The sequence below is a fragment of the Plectropomus leopardus genome, chromosome 18 (genome assembly GCF_026936395.1).
Source record: "Plectropomus leopardus strain MGB_pleo_1.0 chromosome 18, ASM2693639v1, whole genome shotgun sequence".
NCBI classification, from domain to species: domain Eukaryota; kingdom Metazoa; phylum Chordata; class Actinopteri; order Perciformes; family Serranidae; genus Plectropomus; species Plectropomus leopardus.
In genome coordinates, this window is record NC_142193.1 from 17,446,832 (window position 1) to 17,465,524 (window position 18,693).

The following is an 18,693-nucleotide window of genomic DNA, read 5'->3' on the forward strand; positions in this document are numbered from 1 at the left end:
GCCCCGCCCCTGCTGCCCCGCGGCGGCCAATAACAAGCTACAGCGCCGGTTTGAGGCTCTGAGCTCCGCATGGAGGGTTTTTCATTATCTGTCTAAGTGGATGTCAAAAGAAGTCGAACCACTCTTTTTCTCCAAGAGACGATGAAACATGACGCTGAATAGGAAACAAACATCTCCAGAGTTGCGGCAAAACAGTATGTAATATTTTTAATTAGTCAAATCATTAACTACAGTTGGACTTCTTAAAACACAATTGTTTGTCCTTTTCTGTCTTAGAATTAAAGATATTCAGGGAAATGTGGAGAATGCTTACCTTATTGTGAAATCTGTGACTTTCCTAAGAGCAATCACTGCTTTAGAGGTATTGAGTGCAGTCAGTAAACACAGGGTGGCAGTGTAGAGCTACAAAGAGAAAAAAACTGACAGAAGCGCTGCCATCACTGTTTTGTCTTTGGATAAGGCTGAAATTACAAGAGGTGGGTACAAATACATCAAAGATTAACTTGTTCAAATTGAAAATAGCAAAAAATAATGATTCAGGAGTGCATGATGGGTGATTTCTGTCAAAGCGACTACTGACTGAGTTAACAGCCAACTGAAATGCAGCTGGGGGGGCTGAACATTTGGGCCAAAAAAGACTCCGCATGCCGAATATGCCTTTTTCAATCGCAGTAAATGTAAGTTCAGTGGGGAAAGAATATTTCTAGAATTTAAAATTTACCATCAAAAGATGCAAAACAGTGTGATTACAGAAGACTTTTTTACAGTACAAAATAGCAACAAAAAAAAGAAAAAGAAAAAGAGAAGCACTTTCCCTCCCTTTCACCCACTACCAAACATTAACATACAAAATAAAGTATTCTCCTTTATCCCCTAACATTGCAGTCTAAAGGAACTCAAATGTACTGCAGTAGTTGAGCATATTGCTGGACCTGACAGGACATGTCACATTATTAAATTGCATATAGTCAAACAATATGATTGGGCCAGTTGCTGTGGCTGGGGATAATACTGGATCTTATTTGAGAATAAAATGACATATTACACAATGTATTTTTAGTATTTGAAATGTACAAATACAAGCTCTTGAATTTTATTTTATTTTATTTTATTTTTACAAATTACATCTATCAAGTAAAATAATAATTACAAAATACCCAAAAGAATGATTATTACAATAGTTCATGTTTCAGAGTTTTACAACTTTTATTTGTATTACATTTATGGATTTTCTTCATTTAATGCATATAAAAAACAGGTTGTAAACACTAAAGTTACATATAAATATATTTACAAGAGCACATCCTTTAATCGCACTGTCCATCTCACGCCCACTCTGTGTTACTCTACAAACAGGTTTGCTGCATCACCTCTTCAGTGATGTTGGGATTCACCTTGCAAGCATGTCCATTTCTTGTGATGGATGCAAAGAGAGGACCATGGCTCTGACCCCCCTCTGCAGGACGTCCCCTCCTGTCAAACTCCTCGGCACTGAGCTGGGGCACCGGCATCCACGTGGTCTCATTGAACAGAGCGTAGTCCACCTTGTAGTGCCTCTTGCCCAATTTCAACATGTCCTGGAAGCGCTGGCCCCATCTGATGTCTGCTGGTGTGTAGCAGGTTCTCGTCTGGTGGAGCATTCCCGTCGAGTCACCGGTGTAGGTGAAAGAAACCACCAGCTCAAAGTCGTCCCCCAGCAGGTCGTCGGGGCCCAGACTGTACAGCGGACTGCCAGGCTCCAGCTTGTGGATGATGGTGGCTGGTGTGGCAAGGACGATGTCTCGATTCTGGATTTGCAGGTCCTCGTATGACAGCACAACAGTCCCAGGTGGCTGTTTCACATAGCGGACTAACATGGCCCTGGCGACTCCCTCTAGAATGTGATTTCCCCTAAAATCTCCAACTCGCCACGACAGACACAGAACTCCATCTCGCAGGTTGACCACCGCACAGCTACTGAAACCAACCGTCTGAGCTCTCTTACGAGCGGATGCCATTTTAGCAACAATGATACCGATGACAATGGTGTCAATGAGGCAGCTAAATACATCTTGAACCGTCACCACAATTATGGCCACCATGCAGTTCTCAGTCATCCCCCTGAAACCGTAGCCAATAGTCGCCTGGGTCTCCATTGAGAACAGGAAGGCCGCAGTGAAGCCTCGCACATTTTCCACACACGGTGAGTTATCTAAATCATCAACATCCCCGTGTACGTATGCAATGAGCCAATAACAGAGACCAAAAAACAGCCAAGAGAGAATGTAAGAGAGGGAAAAGACGAGCAGCATGACCCTCCAGCGGATCTCGACAAGCGTGGTGAAGATGTCCATCAGGTACGGGCTCCACTGTCCGGGGGCCTTCTCGAAAACCACAGGGAACCTGCCATCTTTCTGCATGTAGCGCAGCCGTTTGCCCTCATTCTGCGTTCCCAGTGTGTGGACTGTAGTGTAGTGGGTATCGATGACGACCTGCTCGCCTCTTTCTGTGCCCATTATGACCAAAGCTGCCTTTCAGTCTCCTGCAGGAGTGCAGAGATGAGATGGAAAATGCACGTTAGGATGATCATTGGCAGGTGGGGCGTCATTTTACTCATTACATATGGCTAAAATGTAAAAGGTTCTAAGACTTGTTTGTTGAGCTGAACCCTTCATGTTTGAGCAAGCAGCCTCGGTCACTCTGCGCCTCCGGCTATCAGCAAATGACTTGAGCTCTGGGTGTGAAAATTGTACTTCAAGAGCACGAGTTTCTTACGAGTTGATTATTTACCACAAGTTCCATTACAGTCTGGACACTGTCCAAATCAGCTAAAGGCTCTCTGTAAACACTTTGCTTTAAAACCAAATGTAATCGTGCATAGAATTCTTTTCATTCAGCTTGTTACAAACATAATAATAATAACAGGAAGAAGAAGATTAGTTAAATTGTCCACGTAATTTCAGCAGGGTTACTTCAACTTGAATTTTGTTTTCAATCCATTTACACAGAAATCTGAGCTAAAATTGCACACAGTATTGAGTTGATGCAATTATCAACATGGTTACATTAATACAACTTAACAAAATAATGTTTACAACTTAAAATGTTTATCTAAATCAATACATTTGAATTCTTCCCCTGCAATTATGCATCTATTTAGGTGTTTGTCATAGGTAGAATTACTTTTTCGAGTGTTATGTTGCCAATTCAGTCATCTAAAACCTGTGTGTTTCTTCCTTTTTGTCCTTGTCTCACAGGTTTGATGGCTGCCTAAACTGGGATCTCTCCTAACTGGATGCTCTAGTATGTCGTCTACTTCTTTTGGTAATGTTTGCTCTCTACCGTCATATTACATGTTTGTCACATGATGCTGCACTGCATTTTAGGGAATTTATAGGAAATATACTCAACTTAATATAGTCTGTATGTTAGATTGAATCATTTTAATGCCAGTTTTACAAACCTTCAAACTTAAAATTGTGTCTTTTTCCTTCACAACTCAGGTTGCTTTTGGGATTTTGGTTTTGTAATTAAAGGTCATCAAGTATTTGTAGACATTGTTGACATTACATGCATGTATGTTTTCTCCAAATTTTATTTAATTTCGCGTACATGCTTTTGACTTTTTTTTCGTTTTGAGCCTGAGACACCTTAGAGAGAGGAAGGCACTGACTACTCCATTACAAAAGACCTTCCTGACTTTGTTCAGTGAGTATATACTGTATATATATAGATACATAGGTGTATAAATACATAGGCAAGGGAAGGCAAATTTATTTATATAGCACATTTCCTACCCAAACACAACCCAAATTGCTGCACAGATAAACCAAGTCAAAGTATATTGTAGCCCCATCACAAAGCATGCCTCAAAGAGCTATATAAATAGTAATTTCAATTCAATTGCAATTTGATTTTTAAAGTCCAGTGTCACAAATCATAATTAGCTGTGGAGGGCTTTACAACATACGAGAGATAGATTAAGCAATGACCATCTGACAAGATTAACTGACAAGATCAGGGAAATCTAGTCACTACAGGAAAGAACCTCCTTTTAATCAGTTTGGCTTATCCTTTTTTTTTTTTTTTTTTGAGTTTTGGCAAAGTCTGTTCCCTTCCAGATGTGACCCAGAACGATAGTAAACAGCAGTCTTCTGACCAAAGCGTTTTGTGTCAGTTTCCACAAAAGTTCTTTATGTTAATAATGGTTTTCAGTATTTATGTATGTATATATGTCACTACTCCACACATCCTAAGAAAGTATGTCTCGGCTAATTAACCAAAACCTCAACCTCTATTTCTGTCCTCATCAGGGTAAATTATTATCCTCTAACAGCTTTCACCTACAAATGTTTCCTCAGATGTCAAAGTTTAACCACCTCGACTTCTTTTCAGTCACACATAACATACAACAAAGTCAGGACATTGTTATCACTTTCATATACTGTACTTCTGTTGTCTGACAGCGGCTTGACTTGACACTGATGAAAGGCACGCTATCAAGTAACTCACCGATCAATATGTTTTTTGAGCAATGTCCTTCCTGCCAAGAAGTCTGTCAAACTTTTATTTAGTTTTTATTGCTTAATTGAGTCACCTGAGAACACGTAGCTGATGTTTATCTCAGTTTATGATACTTGATGATACTTGGCTTCTCAAGAGTTGTAGTAGTGCCATGTGCACTTATAGCAAAATACTTAGAGACTGAAAAAGTCAAACATTGTGGAAATATGCACCGTCATGCATAAGACCTTTAGATTTAAAACTGCTAAAGAGCAAAAATATTCATAACACAAACATAAAATAATGATATAAGACAGGAGAAAAAGAACTCAAACATAACATCTCTATTATACACAGCACATCAGCCTACTAACTTATTTTGCATTGACTATATGCCACAACCATTTTGCAGCAGGCAGTGATGGTTTTTGATAAATAAGTAGACTTTAGTATAAGTAAAGTATTTCAAAAAAATAGTGAGATAACAAGTCAACATGTTATAAGTGAGCGAGTCCTTGCCTCATGAGCTGCAGTGTCACTTAGTTTCAGACAGTTGATTTCTACACAGAAACTACTGAGTCTGCAGAGGAGGACAAAAACAGGTGACAGGACAATCAGGTCAAGGAAAAAGGTCAGTGGGGCCCACCTGCCCACCCTCCATTAATGACACAGATACAAAACGGGCAGGGAATATTACCAAGACTAGCCAATGTTGGACAGGCCTCCAATTTATTCATTTTTTTAATATTGCCACACAAGGCGTTTAGGGCGAGACACCCTTCTTCAGCATGGCAATGTCACAATATTATTCTGCCTATATCAACTTTACCTGTATGTGAGAAATATAAAGCCCTCTTCACATATTTAAGAAAAAGCATGACTATTTACAAATGGATTATTCTGTCTATATCAACTTTATGTGTTTGCCAGTCTCTATTTTTCTATTTCTTCACCTTTTTTTTTTTTTACAAATTTTATTTCATTTATGCTTGACCCTATTTTATCTTTCTGTAAGACGCTCTAGGCTGCTGACATTACAGTCTGCGCTATATTTGTGCACACTGGCCAGATAAGCTTGAGTTTAAATTCTGAATGAAATGTCATGATTCCAGATTGTTATATGAGGTTAGATCAATTCTCAAATATTATACAGTAAAAAAAATACAAACTGAAATATAAAAAATGAAAAATGATTACTTTTTCCCATGCCATGTTATCTTTTATGGCCATACGTAACTTCTGGTATTTGTTTACCCACAAGTTACTTGATGATGTCTAATTATTATTAGAAATTGTGGTTAATTATTTCCTTCCTTGCCAGTATGACCCTACTTACATTTTGAGGTATTATCCTGTGTAAATTTTGCACTTATACAGCTGCATTTGTGATTACTGTAAAATATATGAGTTACATTATCTACAACAGTTTTTAGAAAGACAAGGCTAATTTGGATTCCTCCTCAGAAAAAAAAGAAAACTTTATTTATATCAGAATTCTTGTTTATTACTCTATGCAAAACTTATTTTTTGATATTCTACTTACTTGCAGAGTAGTAGTTAAAGTTTGTCAGGTGTCACATAAGCCCATCAGTTCTGCCAAGCATTGAACGATGTGTTGCCACTCTTGAAGTAACCTCTGAGTTTGCCGGTCGCAGAGTGTTGAGGGCCGACCTGGTCCTGAGGCAAAGTCCCATTTTGCTCTGATATCACAGCACGTCCCTCTGAAACCTTATTGGACAATCTGGAGGAATTTATGACCTATGGAATATTTTAGAGGCTCCTCTGGACAAGAACATCAAGTGTCCTCTGACTGTTTGCTTCTAGATGATGAAATAGAAATTGCATAATCTTCTACAAAATGATAAAGGCAGAGAAATATTGATGAAGTTATTTTTGCTGCTATGTATATTTGAGTCATTTCCCTTTGGATTTCCATGATTCATTAGACAGAAAGTTAACCTTTGCTCCATCAGGTAGAGACACTGTCATTGGCACAAGGATTTGCTTTGTCTCAGTTGTCCTCAATTTGGTTCTGATAAGACAAGAGAGATCACAACTAAGCCGCCGGGACACACTTAACTTTTAGAGCACATTTATTGCAGCCATAAGAAAATCCAAAGCTGTTACAAAGAGGTTGACGACACCTAAACAACCTTGTTGTGTTTTTAAAAATAGAACATGACCGTCTCCTTCCCTATGAAACCGACCTGATTCATCACATATTGGCTGTTTAGGATGATGTGTGAAGACAGAGATAAGAGACATTCCTCTGAAAGATAACCTGCAAAGATCAGTTCATCTGTCTGTCATTTACGGGAAACGAACAAGCGTGAAAACACGAAGAGAAAGAAAATATTATTACTTCCTTCACTGCACTATGTTATGATGCCATAAAATGTGAAAGTACAGCACAGTAGATTATTTATTTATTTAAGTGTCCTGCACCAGATGACACTTGAGACAACATCCACCATTTCAGAAGATCCAATTCACATTACAGCAACATGAAGCTAAACACAAAGGCACAAAGGCCTCTTTGTGCACACAAAAAACACTTTTTCATGGATAGGAAAACATCATGTTTAGGCTGAAAATACCCAGTTTTGGTGGCACAATGCCCGCTGAAAAAGCAGCAATGTCTTGGTATAAAATAATCACTTTTAATTCCTCTATCCTGAGAGGAAAGGCAGAGATTTATTGTAGAAAACGATCACTGAGCAGCATGGAGAGCTTTTGAAAGTGTGACGTCTGTTGTTTATCCAACATACTTGAGACCAGAAGATGATAACCTCAGCAGTGACTGATAATAATCAGGTCAGTCAGGTATGACACATATGCAGCAGATTCAAGATAAAGCACCTGTTTCAAAACGGCCCAATAATCCATGAAAAAAAGAAAGATTTACACAGACAAAATGTTCACACATCACTATTTTACAGATTGTACGACGGGTTTAAAATCATTAAAACTGTTTAAAGTTAAGACACACTAATAGCTCCAGCTGAAAACAGGAAAAGAATCGAAATCCGTCTTTGTTTTATACAAACCTTTACATACCTTTAAAATTGTCCTTACCAACATGCAGGGTGGACAAGTTACTTTCAGCACAAACTTAGCTAAAGCGTCATGATCTGCCCTGATCTCCTTTTTGAAGTCATATTTTTCCTTTGTTTTATTCTATTCTTCAGTCATGCTTAGTGTTTCCTGTTTTATTTTCTCACTTACATCTCTTTTTTTAGATCACTTCCTGGCCTTGTGTTTTCCCGCCAATATAGATTTTCTGCTCCGCCCTGATTTGTTTCACCTGTCCCTCACTTGTCCTGCAGTCAACTCACCTGTTCCCAATTCCACAATCAGTGTCTCCCCTGTCTTTGTCAGTACTTCTTCATTTTTGGTTTGGAGGTCTGTTACCTGTGCCAGCCTGCTTTCACCTGCCTGATTTTTGGACTTTTTTAAATAAGTATTTAAATTCATCCAGCTGCTTCTTTTGTTGTCTGCAGTTGGGTCCAAGTCTGCTACCCAAGACAGTGACAGTAAGCCTGACTTTGAATAAAGTATAACACACTCAAAATATAAAAGACAAGACCATCTTGCATTGTGATTACTCATGCTGGCATGTAGCGTTATATGACCGAAAAGAAATGTGGGCCAGGGGTGTAAAGTGGAGGCGCCATTGGCTCTTTGACATACCTACCGCCCTACCTCTGTCCCCCTTGCTTGGACCACCCATCTTCAAACTTGGCCTTCATTTTGACTACACATCTGTTAAGTTAATCTAAACAGTACTTTAGGAAAAAGTTAAGATTGTAAATAAGATCGTTTCCCAAATTATTTATACAAATACAGCAGCTCATTAGTTAGTAGTGTGAAAGGAATTGTATGTAGGAAATTAAGTTACAGTCCATCTGAACTCTGAGAAATATCAATTGAATATATTTATACTTATATTTATTCATGCATTTGCAAATTTGAACTGTTTTCATCCTTGCTAATCCTAAACTACTGTTTTATTAATCTTAGAAAATTGCTTTATTTCATTGTATTTATTTGTTGTTTCTGCTGTTTTTAGTTTTTAGTGCCCTATTTTATTGTTGCCTTACCAGGACTTCAATACCTAATTTCCTTCCATCTCATGAACCTCATATTTTGGAAAGACAATAAACCTTCTTGAATCTTGAATCCCCATTACATGAAATATATAGATTAATGTTGTGGGAGTGCAGTATAATTTAAATGAAGATTATAATTAGCCTTATATAACCTAATGAGCTTCTTAGTCATAGTGTAAAAAAAGTAAAAAACACAACCTTATTCATCATCCAGCTGTCAAAACAAAGACATGCCGCTCCTCGACCGCACTGAAACCACAGTCTTTGTCCTGTATCCATGACTGGGAGACTCTCGGGTTAACTCATGTCTCCATTAATGTTTGCTGCAGCTTACCGTGCTGTCTGACTGCCACAGGCCCATTGTAATGCAGAGTAGCATGGCCAGCTATAATAACAAATGGCAGCTGGGGCTACATGTGTCCCCTGGCAGGTAAACAGACAGTGTGAGTAATTGTTCTCGTGTCTGGACTGTTTGCACAGGATCACCGAGGGATGCTCTGAGTGCTCAGTGGATGGTATTTTCTTACACACCATTGTGGTTCAGTTATATTGTCTTGTAGTGTTCCTATGTCGTGTTGTAGTTAAACGTCACATTCAGGCCTATTTAAGTGCCATGTCAGACTGAAACATAAAGGGAAGGCACACAGCAGTCAGTCCATCAGGATTACATGAAGTCAAATAGTCAGAAATGTTGAGATTTTCTACCCTCAGCCTGTGGAAGGCAGTCTTCATCTTGAGTTTACTTATTGTCGGTAAGTGTAACTCGCATCTCACAAGAAAAAAAACAAAGTGTTAGAAGGAAGGAGCAGATTGGTAGAAGTATTGCTGAAAATATTCAAGTCTTTGGCTGACGTTTATCTCCAATTTCAGGATGTGGACCTGCTGACGCCACATGCACAAAACGCAGATGTCTGGCTGAAATGTTAATCAAAAAAAACTATCAGTCTCAGCCTCAGTATGACAACTGCACCCAAAAGATTAATGTGCCTTTCATTGAATACCAGACTCTGTCAGTTGTAAGTACTGTGTTATACATTTTATATTGAAACCAAATTAAAATTATTATTATTATTATTTGTTCATTTATTTATTTATTTATTTATTTGCTTTTACAATGCTCACATCTTTCCAAAAACAAATTATTAAAATTATAATGTTGGTGTTATTATTTCCGAGGTTTTTTGTAAACCTGCTGAAGATGTGTTGAGAATTTGATCAGGTAAAAAAAACATACAGGAAGTGTTACAAAATGTTATTCAGTATTTTGAGTCACAAGGATACAAATTAATTCTCACCCGTTCGCCTTGCTGTAAAATGAAACTGTTTGTTTTAACTTAAAGTTAGTGCCAAGGTTGCATTGTAATGTTAAGTTTATTGAATTTGAGAGGACAGTTAAAGAAAAAAAAAGGTTTGTTGTTACAGTGCAGTAGTGTTGACACTTTGCCTAACCATTTTCACTGTTTGTTTGTGTTTCAAAGGACACAAAGAATCTCCGTCTGAATAGTCGTCTGCAAGCTTCACTTGTAAGCTTTCAATACACCTAAAATGGGCAAAAATAAACAAAGAGTATGTTTCACTGACATTAACTTTGATTTGAAACCGCAGGTATGGGAAGATCCTGAGTTGGGTTGGAACACGTCAGTTTACCCATATGATCATGTGGCCCTGCCAGTAAATAAAGTCTGGACCCCTGAGCTCCATGTGACAAATGGGTAAGTTATATAATCTATCACAAATTCAATGCAAGGACTTCTTGATATCGCTCTGTTGTCTATCACCTGTGTAGAATAACAACAACTATGAAGCACAGCTCGCGTGATCTGCTGGTGAACAGTAATGGCACAGTGAAGCACAGTGTGATCCTTACTGCTGAGGTGAACTGTGAAGTCAACCTGTTCAACTATCCCTTCGCTAGTGATGCATGCCCTGTCGCGATCCAAACCTGGACCAAGGATGGTGAGTTTAAAAATGTGTCCTACAGTGTAAAATGAACACAAACACATTTTATTCTCAGGGTCAAACAAATTCTGAGTTTGCAATTGTATATTGCCTGCCAAAATGTTACAGGCAGCTTTTTTGTGGCAAATTCTAACATTACCATGTCAAATCCACATTTCCACCAGTTTTACACATCATCTGTGCTGCCATCTGTTTACAGATGATAGCAATGCAAAGGATTTTTATTTACTGAAGACTTTGATGTAGATTAGAGAGAGATGTTTGGGGATAGAGCCCTATAAATAGTTACAGTAGACAAGGCTTTGCAGGTCGTTTGCTAGAGTAAAGTGTTGGCATTGTATGGTTTTGCAAACCACGCATGTGTTATATTTGTATGTTCCATACGTATGATATAGTTCAGATCACATGCATATGAGCTGAATCCATCATCAGTAAGAGGAGGGGGGTTGTGTTTGTGGATAGTGGGACATCTAGGCAAGATGGCTGCTAAGCAGCAGGCGTCAGCCAATCACTGTTTAAGATCAACACTATAGTGGCCATAGTAATTATTACAGGAGCAGAGGAAGAAGTGATGTAACATAAAAAGCGACAGAGTCCACACAATGTTGTGCAAATATCGTGATGTGGTCAGGAGGAATGGTGAATAGGTCAAACAAACACAGGACTTTTAGCCAGGAGACCAGTGTTCATGTATGGAAGTCAATGCTGACTTATTTTACAAAGTAGCCTCATATGCTGTTGTGTGGCATTCTATAGTGACAGTGTATGTGACCATATAATCTATGAACTTTACTTTTGTTATGTAACATTACTGACAAACGTTCTTATTTAGTACCAAACCATGATGTTTTTTCCTTAACCTAACAACATACTTTTGTTGTCTAAATCTTATCACAAAGTTTTGGAGTAGCACTGCAGCCATTTTATGATTAAAGATGTTTTATGTTAAAGATGTGTTTAAAAATGCAACCTTAAAAATGGAAATATTCATCATTTGGGGTCAGTCAAAGAAGTTGTTTTGAAGTCAGTAGCAATCAACCTGCTCTGTCCTTTAGGTATGGGAGAGTGTTGACAAAAGCGAATTTTCTAACATGATTTTAGGACCTTTCCAGCCGTGTCTGTAGCAGCCAAACCTGGTATTTTAAACTGAAACATGTTTTTTTTTAACACTATGTTGTTTTTGTGTATAAAACTACCCACATGTTAACAACAGTGTTTTCACAAGATCTAATTGAAAACTGAAACATAAAGAAATGTCAATAAAAACATTAAGGGTCCACATACCTCCGTCATAAGAAACATATCTGTGTTTTGCAGAAACATACGATGTCAACATATATTCTGTTAAATAGGTTGGGCCTTGACACTAGTTGGTGTTGGCCGAAAGTCTGAAACTGCTTCTGGTGATATCAAACTCAGTATAGCCCGACAACTGAAAATTTTAAAATTAAAATAATCTATGGGTGTGGAGTTAGAAAGAAAGAAAGAAAGAAAGAAAGAAGTGAGTTTACCAGGCCTCTGTGGTTCACTTACCATCTTTGCTCAATGCTACAGTAGTCAGTGTTAGCTTAGCTCACCTGTTGATGGTGAGTTGCATTGTGTGGAGGTCCTTTTTAGTTTTTTAACCATCCATGGTGAATCTTTTAAAAAAAAAAACTTTGTTTCATTCAGGGTGTGGCACACTGCTAAACTTTGACGATTTGAGGATGGTGGATGGGACCCATGGAGATTGGGAAACTTACGGTGTTGACCTCTTGAATCAGAGAGAAGACCGCAATTACATCCTGGTAAGATAATGAATGTGCAGAACAGTCATTTATAACCTGTTTATTATGGGTAGTTATTATGTTTGGTATTTCACTTTAAATAAACAACAGCTGACCTGTGTGATTGCGACATATCTAATGGCGTTAAATCTTAATTAATGGTTAGGTAATCAATATTTTGATCAACAGAAAATGAATCTGCAACTGTTTTGATATTAACCCTTTGAAACCTGGACATAAATCATTTTTCTTGTGTTACATTCAGACACGAAGTATTTAAATCTTTTTACACTGAGCACATTGGTTTGCTTTATCTCAAACATGTGGGAAAGATTTTTTTCTGTTTAAATTGCCCAATACCTTCTTCCTATGTTTTTAAAAGACAGCAAGCCAATTTGCTCAGGTTTCAAACAGTTAAAAGCGCTTTATGTTGATAAATGACTGTGAATTTAATATCTTGTGTTAGACTGTTGATTGGAAAAATCACACAATTTCACTAAATCACTTAGGCTCCGGAAAGTTGTAGTGAATCTTTTTTCACTATTTTCAGACATATCTTAGAAAAACACCAATTGATTTATGAAGAAAATACAGAGACACTGGTTAAAAATTAAAAAAAAAAGAAAATTAATGATCTACCATTTTCTCTGTCCACAAGTAATTAAGCTTTGCGTTCTGAAAAACAATGAAAACGCATTTTCTATATACTATGCAATTACATCTGGCTTACTCTTCAGGTGGGATTGAGCATCAAATATACCAACCCCTTCATAACATTACTGCTGCCCACCATACTGATCGTCTTGGCTGATGTTGTCAGCTTCTCTCTACCGCTGGGAGGCGGAGAACGCAATTCTTTCAAGGTCACACTGGTGCTCAGCTTCACCATGTTCCTCATCATCCTCAATGACCAGCTCCCCGGAGACAGCCAATGCAGCCCCATCATCCGTCAGTTCGCTCGCAAACACACTCACACACCAGATACATGAACAGCATACGTTTGAGTCACTAAATCGTTTTTTGTCTTCACTACAGGACCCCACTTCTGTGTCTGTCTGGTCCTCTTGGTGCTGAGCATGCTGGTGTCCATGGTGCTGACACGGCTGGCCAAAGATGGCAGCTTCATTTTCTCCTGTTGCTCCAAACACTCCGTCCAAGGAAAAACAGGAAAAAAAGAAAAGACAGATGACGAGGGTGAGGAAGATTTGACTGTAAACCATTTGAAACATGGAGTGACATCACTTGCCTTGTGCTACTTTCAGATGCCTTTCAACAGTATTTAACCCTTTGAACCATGAGAGGATTGATGTTATTTCATTCAAAAACATGGGAGAAATGGCAATGTTTTTTTTAACTAGGGGAAAAGTCTAGGGGAAAAAAATCTAGGGAAAATTATATTTTTTTAATTATTATAATTAAATATTAAATTTTCTACAAGTTTGTTTGCCTTGTTCATTTTGTACTTTCTCTTTCAGGTAATTTTATTGAACTTTCCACTATTTTTTTTCTAATTTTCGGTTATTTCTTCTTTAGTTGCTCATTGACTTCTTCCTGTGTTTTTGAAAGAAATCAAGTCATATTGCTCAGGTTTTAAATGGTTAAACGAATACAGCATGTGTTGAGGCGGTATTGCAATACTTGTTAAAACTGAGTTGGGTGTTTTGTTGCTAATACAGATTTTTGATAACACTGTATAACCTGCCCTGATTGTGACTTCAATCCCTACAGAGAGCAAAGCTGACATTAGTGTCGTTCAGATGAACGGGGCCGAGGAGGACAGTCGAATGCTCAGAAAAGTGGTGAACTTCCTTGAAGCTCTTGAAGCAAATACACTGGAAAGTGAGAGACACCAGACATTGGCCAACAAACTGGATAAGATATATTTCTGGCTCTATTTAATTTTTGGCACCATCTATTTTCTTGCTATGACTACTGTGATGGTACACTATAAATGTACAGTCAACCATTTTGACTTCTGGTACTAATAAAAAGCATGCCATTACTGTACAAACAGCTAAACTGAGCTGGGAAACATACGATCTCATGAATTTAAATTCAACATACAAATTCAAAGACTAATGTAGGTCTCAGCACACATTACATTTGTTACATAACTTGACACTTTAATATGTTAAATATGATAGATTCTCTATACTATGTAAAATACTTCAGCGCTGATTTGTACTTGTAGTTAATCTCTTGTCTAATAAAGATGCATGTTGGCATATTTATGGAAATCTAACAAATAAAGGAATTTCGTCCTTCACTTCTAATATCATTTTGGTCACATGGTGTGTGTGTGTGTGTGTGTGTGTGTGTGTGTGTGTGTGTGTGTGTGTGTGTGTGTGTGTGTGTGTGTGTGTGTGTGTGTGTGTGTGTGTGTGTGTGTGTATAGGATTCTTTAGGAATTTTAATCAATTAAATAAATGCTTGTATTATAATACATCAACAAATATATAAGTATATTAAATGCAAGGAAAAGAAATGAAACTGTGTATGGGACAGAATCTGCTGAACACATGTGTTCCTTTGTTGCCACCCTGTGGTTGAATCATTCACTGCAGAGAGACTGGTGACCCACTGCACTTGATTTGTCTCCACAGTTACTGATGAAATTTCCACCAAGAGGGCTCCAGCTAGATATGAATAATTTACAGCTCTGTCTGTGTTCACAATTAAGATGAAGATTCTGAAGGGCAGCTAATAAGAGGTGAGTATATTGTTTTTTAATAACATAATTTTAAGAAAATGTAATGTTTTACCAGAACACCCCAGTTTTATACTCCTTTAGAATCACAGTTTAATATACAGTTAAGAAAACACTATCACAGGAGTAGTGAGTCAACTGACATTTGCAGCCAGAAATGATGGCTATACATTTATTGTTGTGTTTATTCATTTATTTCCCAGAAACTTCTGAGGCAAACAACAATTTTTATACAAAGTCACACCCAAATGGCACTTAATACAAAACTTTATAAAATTCTCACAACCATACCATTTTAATTAAATAAAATTAGATTAAAATTCCATGCAGGTTTAAATAGTAGGCACAATAAGATAACAGATATATATATTATTCCCAACAGCCCTTTTCACAACAGTATACAGTACATTCAGAGATGCTGCCCATAGGGCACAGGATGTCACAAAAGTTTAATGTTTAAATAAAACCTCTTTTTTAATGTTAAAATTATTGTTAAATGTTAAATTAATCTCAAAATCAACTATTTTGTATTTTATCTTAATTATTAGAAGAGTTTTACTCTTAGACAATGAACTCAGGAGAAACAGCACATATCAAAAACACAAATGAAATTAAAAAAAAAAAAACATCACAAACCCTCAGAAAAGATCAACAGGAATCAAGTAAATATAATGTGTCCCATCACAATGCAGATCGTCACTCGTCCTCTTTAACTTCAAGGATCCTCGTTTTTCTTCATTGCCTTTAGTTTTTAAAAAAAAAAGGAGAACTTAATAAATGATGTCATTAAGACAAAATGTAAGGAGGGAAGTATGATTTATTTTTACATACCTGCTTAAAAATGTGGACACCGAGATAGTTTTTTGCCATGCTCCTCAGGTTGGACTTCCCGCCCACCTTGCATCGCACATAGCCGTACAGGTTGGCCCATTGTAAAACCAAGCCCATAACTACAACAGCCTGCAGGGTACAACCACGAACGAGACATGACCCAACAATCAGCAGCTAATTAGATGTTAATCAGATAAACAGTCACTATCAAAAACTCTGAACTAACCAGCCATTTGATCTTGAGAGAGACGATGGTGCTGAACACGAAAACAACCCAGAACATGGGGCACACGATGAGCCCGAGCCAGAAGATCTGTGACTCAGCGGTGGACGTTGTGCTCTGACTGTTTTTCTGTTAAGAAAAGTAAACAAGATTTAATTTCAAGCTTTTGAATAAAAATCCGAAATAAAAGTTATAGGCATTGAAAATTCATGTCCAATGTCCCCATTGTGTCGTATGATATTTCTACGAGAGGACAATGCCGCTGTTTTATGTTACACTATCTTATATTGTCCAATAAGGTCACGCATCTACATTACACTGTAAAAAGGATTAACCCATGTTAGACTGGCACTTAAAAAAAACGCTGCGAGGTGCGCTCACCTTGTGTAATTGTAGATGCACATACAGGAATGCAGTCACCTCTGTGCTACTTCGAACAACCCTGCATTTACTGAGATCTCTGTTACTCGCCATGAAGCCGCCATTGCTCACTGCCAAGGTCACATTCTTGTGAAGCAGGAAATGTGATGAGGCTGTTTTGCTAACAAAGGATGTTTTTTTTCCAAATGTGTCTTTCACGTGAGAAACCTTTGTTAAGAGTACCATTATTCTTTTATCTTGAGCTGAAAAGAGCTCGATGCAAATGCCTGCCGGGCTTTTATGACTATATCTGATGAGCGTCTGCTTACCGTCCTTGACTCAAATACCCACTGACTCTTTCCATTTTCATCCACTTGATTCCACCAACGAAGGCCGACCAGCAATCTGCCAGATACATTCTGGATGAACAAAAGATAATGTTTTGGTTCAATTAGTTTATTTAATTTATAAAAAGGAGAGCGTGCAATGACAGTGATCATTTCCAGGAAATAAAAACATTGTTGTACCAGATTTAACCACTAATTGCACAATAATAAATACAGTATGAAATACACAATGACATTTTATTAAGTTACCAGTGCAGTTTCCTTACACTATAAAAACCATATGCATATTGCACAATACAAATTACAATATGAAATACCAATAAATACAAAAAAATACAATACAAAACAATAAATAGCATGTAACTATTGTATAAATGATTAGAAAATTAATATGCAATATTCAATTAATCATTTCTGTCACCTTTAAGGCAAAAATAGCAAACATTTTCTTGTAACAGCTTTTTTTTAATGAGAGGATTTGATGCTTTTCTTCACCAAATGTGATTAAAATCAGTGAACGATCTTGTCATAATATCCCAAAGTGACACTTTCACATTGATTCTTCTGCCCAACTCCACCAGTTTACAGATTACAGACATTTTTAAAACTAAATGATTGTTAAATCAAGAAAATGATTTGTAATAAAAAGTCATTTCCAGTTGTAGCACTATATGTAGCACAAACAATGTGTTTTGTATCAAACTGAAGCTTGACACAGATCTTTAACTCCACAGCTCACCTTGACGGTCCAGAAGTCACATGACAGCAGGAGGATGATGGTGACCATACAGGCGATAAAACGACTGCTGAACATGTCGCACAGTAAATACACCAAGATGGCACTTGTTCGGAAGAAGAGATGGAAGAATGAGGCCAGCGGATGTCTGAAACACAGATTTTATACTTTATATTTGGTCAGAACGGGGAAGTTACAAAAACAATAAGCTATAACCAAAGAAGTACCTAATTTTGGACTTTCTTAGCCCCGTGTTACCGTCATCATCACCAAAAAGAGGCGCATCTTGGGAGTCCTGAAAATATAAACAACGTTAGCCGGTTAATGCTAATGCTATTCTGCCCCCCCAAAAAAAACTCTGCTTCTACGGCTTAGTTTGACATTTCAATCCGACAATGTATAAATCATAAGGTGTAAAATATAGATTCGGATAAATTAAACTCAACTCAAAGACAAATATGTCTCTAAGTAATCACAAAAATCAAAATTTAGGATCTTTCACCTGTCTCTGCATATTGACTCTTCCGGGTGTATTTCCTGATGACGTGGTTGTAAACAAAACCGTGTGCTAAGGACCCCAAAGACAAGTGGCTTTAAATGTGCCTGACTCAAAGGTAAGCGTGACATATCTAGCACAAATGAATATTAAATTATGTCGCATGTGATAAATGGTTTTTATTTCAAGCTGGTAAGCGAGGGGGTACTCATCTTGCTCTGCCCGTTGGTCCCTTTTGCAAAATGACAAGACGTCAGGGAACAGTTTATAGATAAACATTAACTATATGTAACATATCAGTTAAGCTATGAATTAATTGCCTGAATCTCATGTGACACTTTTCTCCACTTTTCTCCAAGTTATATTTTGATATATATATATATATATATATATATATATATATATATATATATATATATATATATATATATATATAAAGAGAGAGAGAGAGAGATAAAATGATGTGTACACATGTGAAGCCCTGACCATAGGACTGTCTGACTGAACTGCACTGAGAGCTGTTATGATGGTTTTGATTTATTGATGTAGTTTTGGGGTGACAGATGCGCTCAGCGGATTTAAATACAGCAGCAAAATGATATATCGCTGATATACATCAGAGTTCCTGTGAATGAAGGCTGAACCATGAACAGAAATCACAGATCACCTGTATAATA

General features: G+C 37.4%; 3 protein-coding genes across 6 annotated transcripts; 1 reads left to right on the forward strand and 2 right to left on the reverse strand.

Moving 5' to 3' along the window:
- Positions 1–1,070: 1,070 nt before the first annotated feature.
- Positions 1,071–7,671, reverse strand: LOC121957214 (inward rectifier potassium channel 16-like). 2 transcript variants are annotated; one of them, XM_088069229.1, is made up of 2 exons: positions 7,540–7,671; positions 1,071–2,521 (listed from the first exon to the last, which is right to left on the reverse strand). In XM_088069229.1, exon 2 carries the CDS (start codon positions 2,493–2,495, stop codon positions 1,347–1,349), a length of 1,149 nt encoding a protein of 382 aa, XP_087925355.1. In that variant the 5' UTR covers positions 2,496–2,521; positions 7,540–7,671; the 3' UTR covers positions 1,071–1,346. The 2 variants fall into 2 exon arrangements, with proteins under 2 accessions (XP_087925355.1, XP_042361680.2); XM_042505746.2 differs by lacking the exon at positions 7,540–7,671 and adding an exon at positions 6,026–6,327 and having other exon boundaries at positions 1,072–2,521.
- On the forward strand, positions 2,520–14,591 carry LOC121957136 (5-hydroxytryptamine receptor 3A-like). Of its 3 annotated transcripts, XM_088069227.1 has the most exons (10): positions 2,520–2,575; positions 3,237–3,303; positions 9,462–9,607; positions 10,070–10,114; positions 10,197–10,303; positions 10,378–10,547; positions 12,222–12,337; positions 13,054–13,264; positions 13,352–13,510; positions 14,045–14,591. In XM_088069227.1, the coding sequence occupies exons 2-10, from the start codon at positions 3,285–3,287 to the stop codon at positions 14,299–14,301; spliced, it is 1,230 nt and encodes a 409-aa protein (XP_087925353.1). In that variant the 5' UTR covers positions 2,520–2,575; positions 3,237–3,284; the 3' UTR covers positions 14,302–14,591. The 3 variants fall into 3 exon arrangements, with proteins under 3 accessions (XP_087925353.1, XP_042361592.1, XP_087925352.1); XM_042505658.2 differs by lacking the exons at positions 2,520–2,575; positions 3,237–3,303 and adding an exon at positions 7,857–8,015; XM_088069226.1 differs by lacking the exons at positions 2,520–2,575; positions 3,237–3,303 and adding an exon at positions 8,769–9,343.
- Positions 14,592–15,162: 571 nt separating this feature from the next.
- On the reverse strand, positions 15,163–18,120 carry LOC121956815 (Golgi apparatus membrane protein TVP23 homolog B). Its single transcript, XM_042505207.2, has 7 exons — positions 18,023–18,120; positions 17,748–17,815; positions 17,524–17,668; positions 16,767–16,856; positions 16,081–16,206; positions 15,855–15,983; positions 15,163–15,765 (listed from the first exon to the last, which is right to left on the reverse strand). Exons 1-7 carry the CDS (start codon positions 18,032–18,034, stop codon positions 15,739–15,741), a joined length of 597 nt encoding a protein of 198 aa, XP_042361141.2. The 5' UTR covers positions 18,035–18,120; the 3' UTR covers positions 15,163–15,738.
- Positions 18,121–18,693: the final 573 nt, after the last annotated feature.

Excerpts from the sequence above, each read along its gene's own strand:
- LOC121957214 (XM_088069229.1), bottom strand. The coding sequence starts at position 2,495 with ATGGGCACAGAAAGAGGCGAGCAGGTCGTCATCGATACCCACTACACT.
- LOC121957136 (XM_088069226.1), top strand. The coding sequence starts at position 9,280 with ATGTTGAGATTTTCTACCCTCAGCCTGTGGAAGGCAGTCTTCATCTTG. Across the intron at positions 9,608-10,069 it reads AATACCAGACTCTGTCAGTT|GACACAAAGAATCTCCGTCT; the intron begins GTAAGTACTGTG and ends TGTGTTTCAAAG. Across the intron at positions 10,304-10,377 it reads GAGCTCCATGTGACAAATGG|AATAACAACAACTATGAAGC; the intron begins GTAAGTTATATA and ends TCACCTGTGTAG.
- LOC121956815 (XM_042505207.2), bottom strand. Across the intron at positions 17,669-17,747 it reads CTAAGAAAGTCCAAAATTAG|ACATCCGCTGGCCTCATTCT; the intron begins GTACTTCTTTGG and ends TCTGTGTTTCAG. Across the intron at positions 16,207-16,766 it reads GGGTATTTGAGTCAAGGACG|AAAAACAGTCAGAGCACAAC; the intron begins GTAAGCAGACGC and ends TTTTCTTAACAG.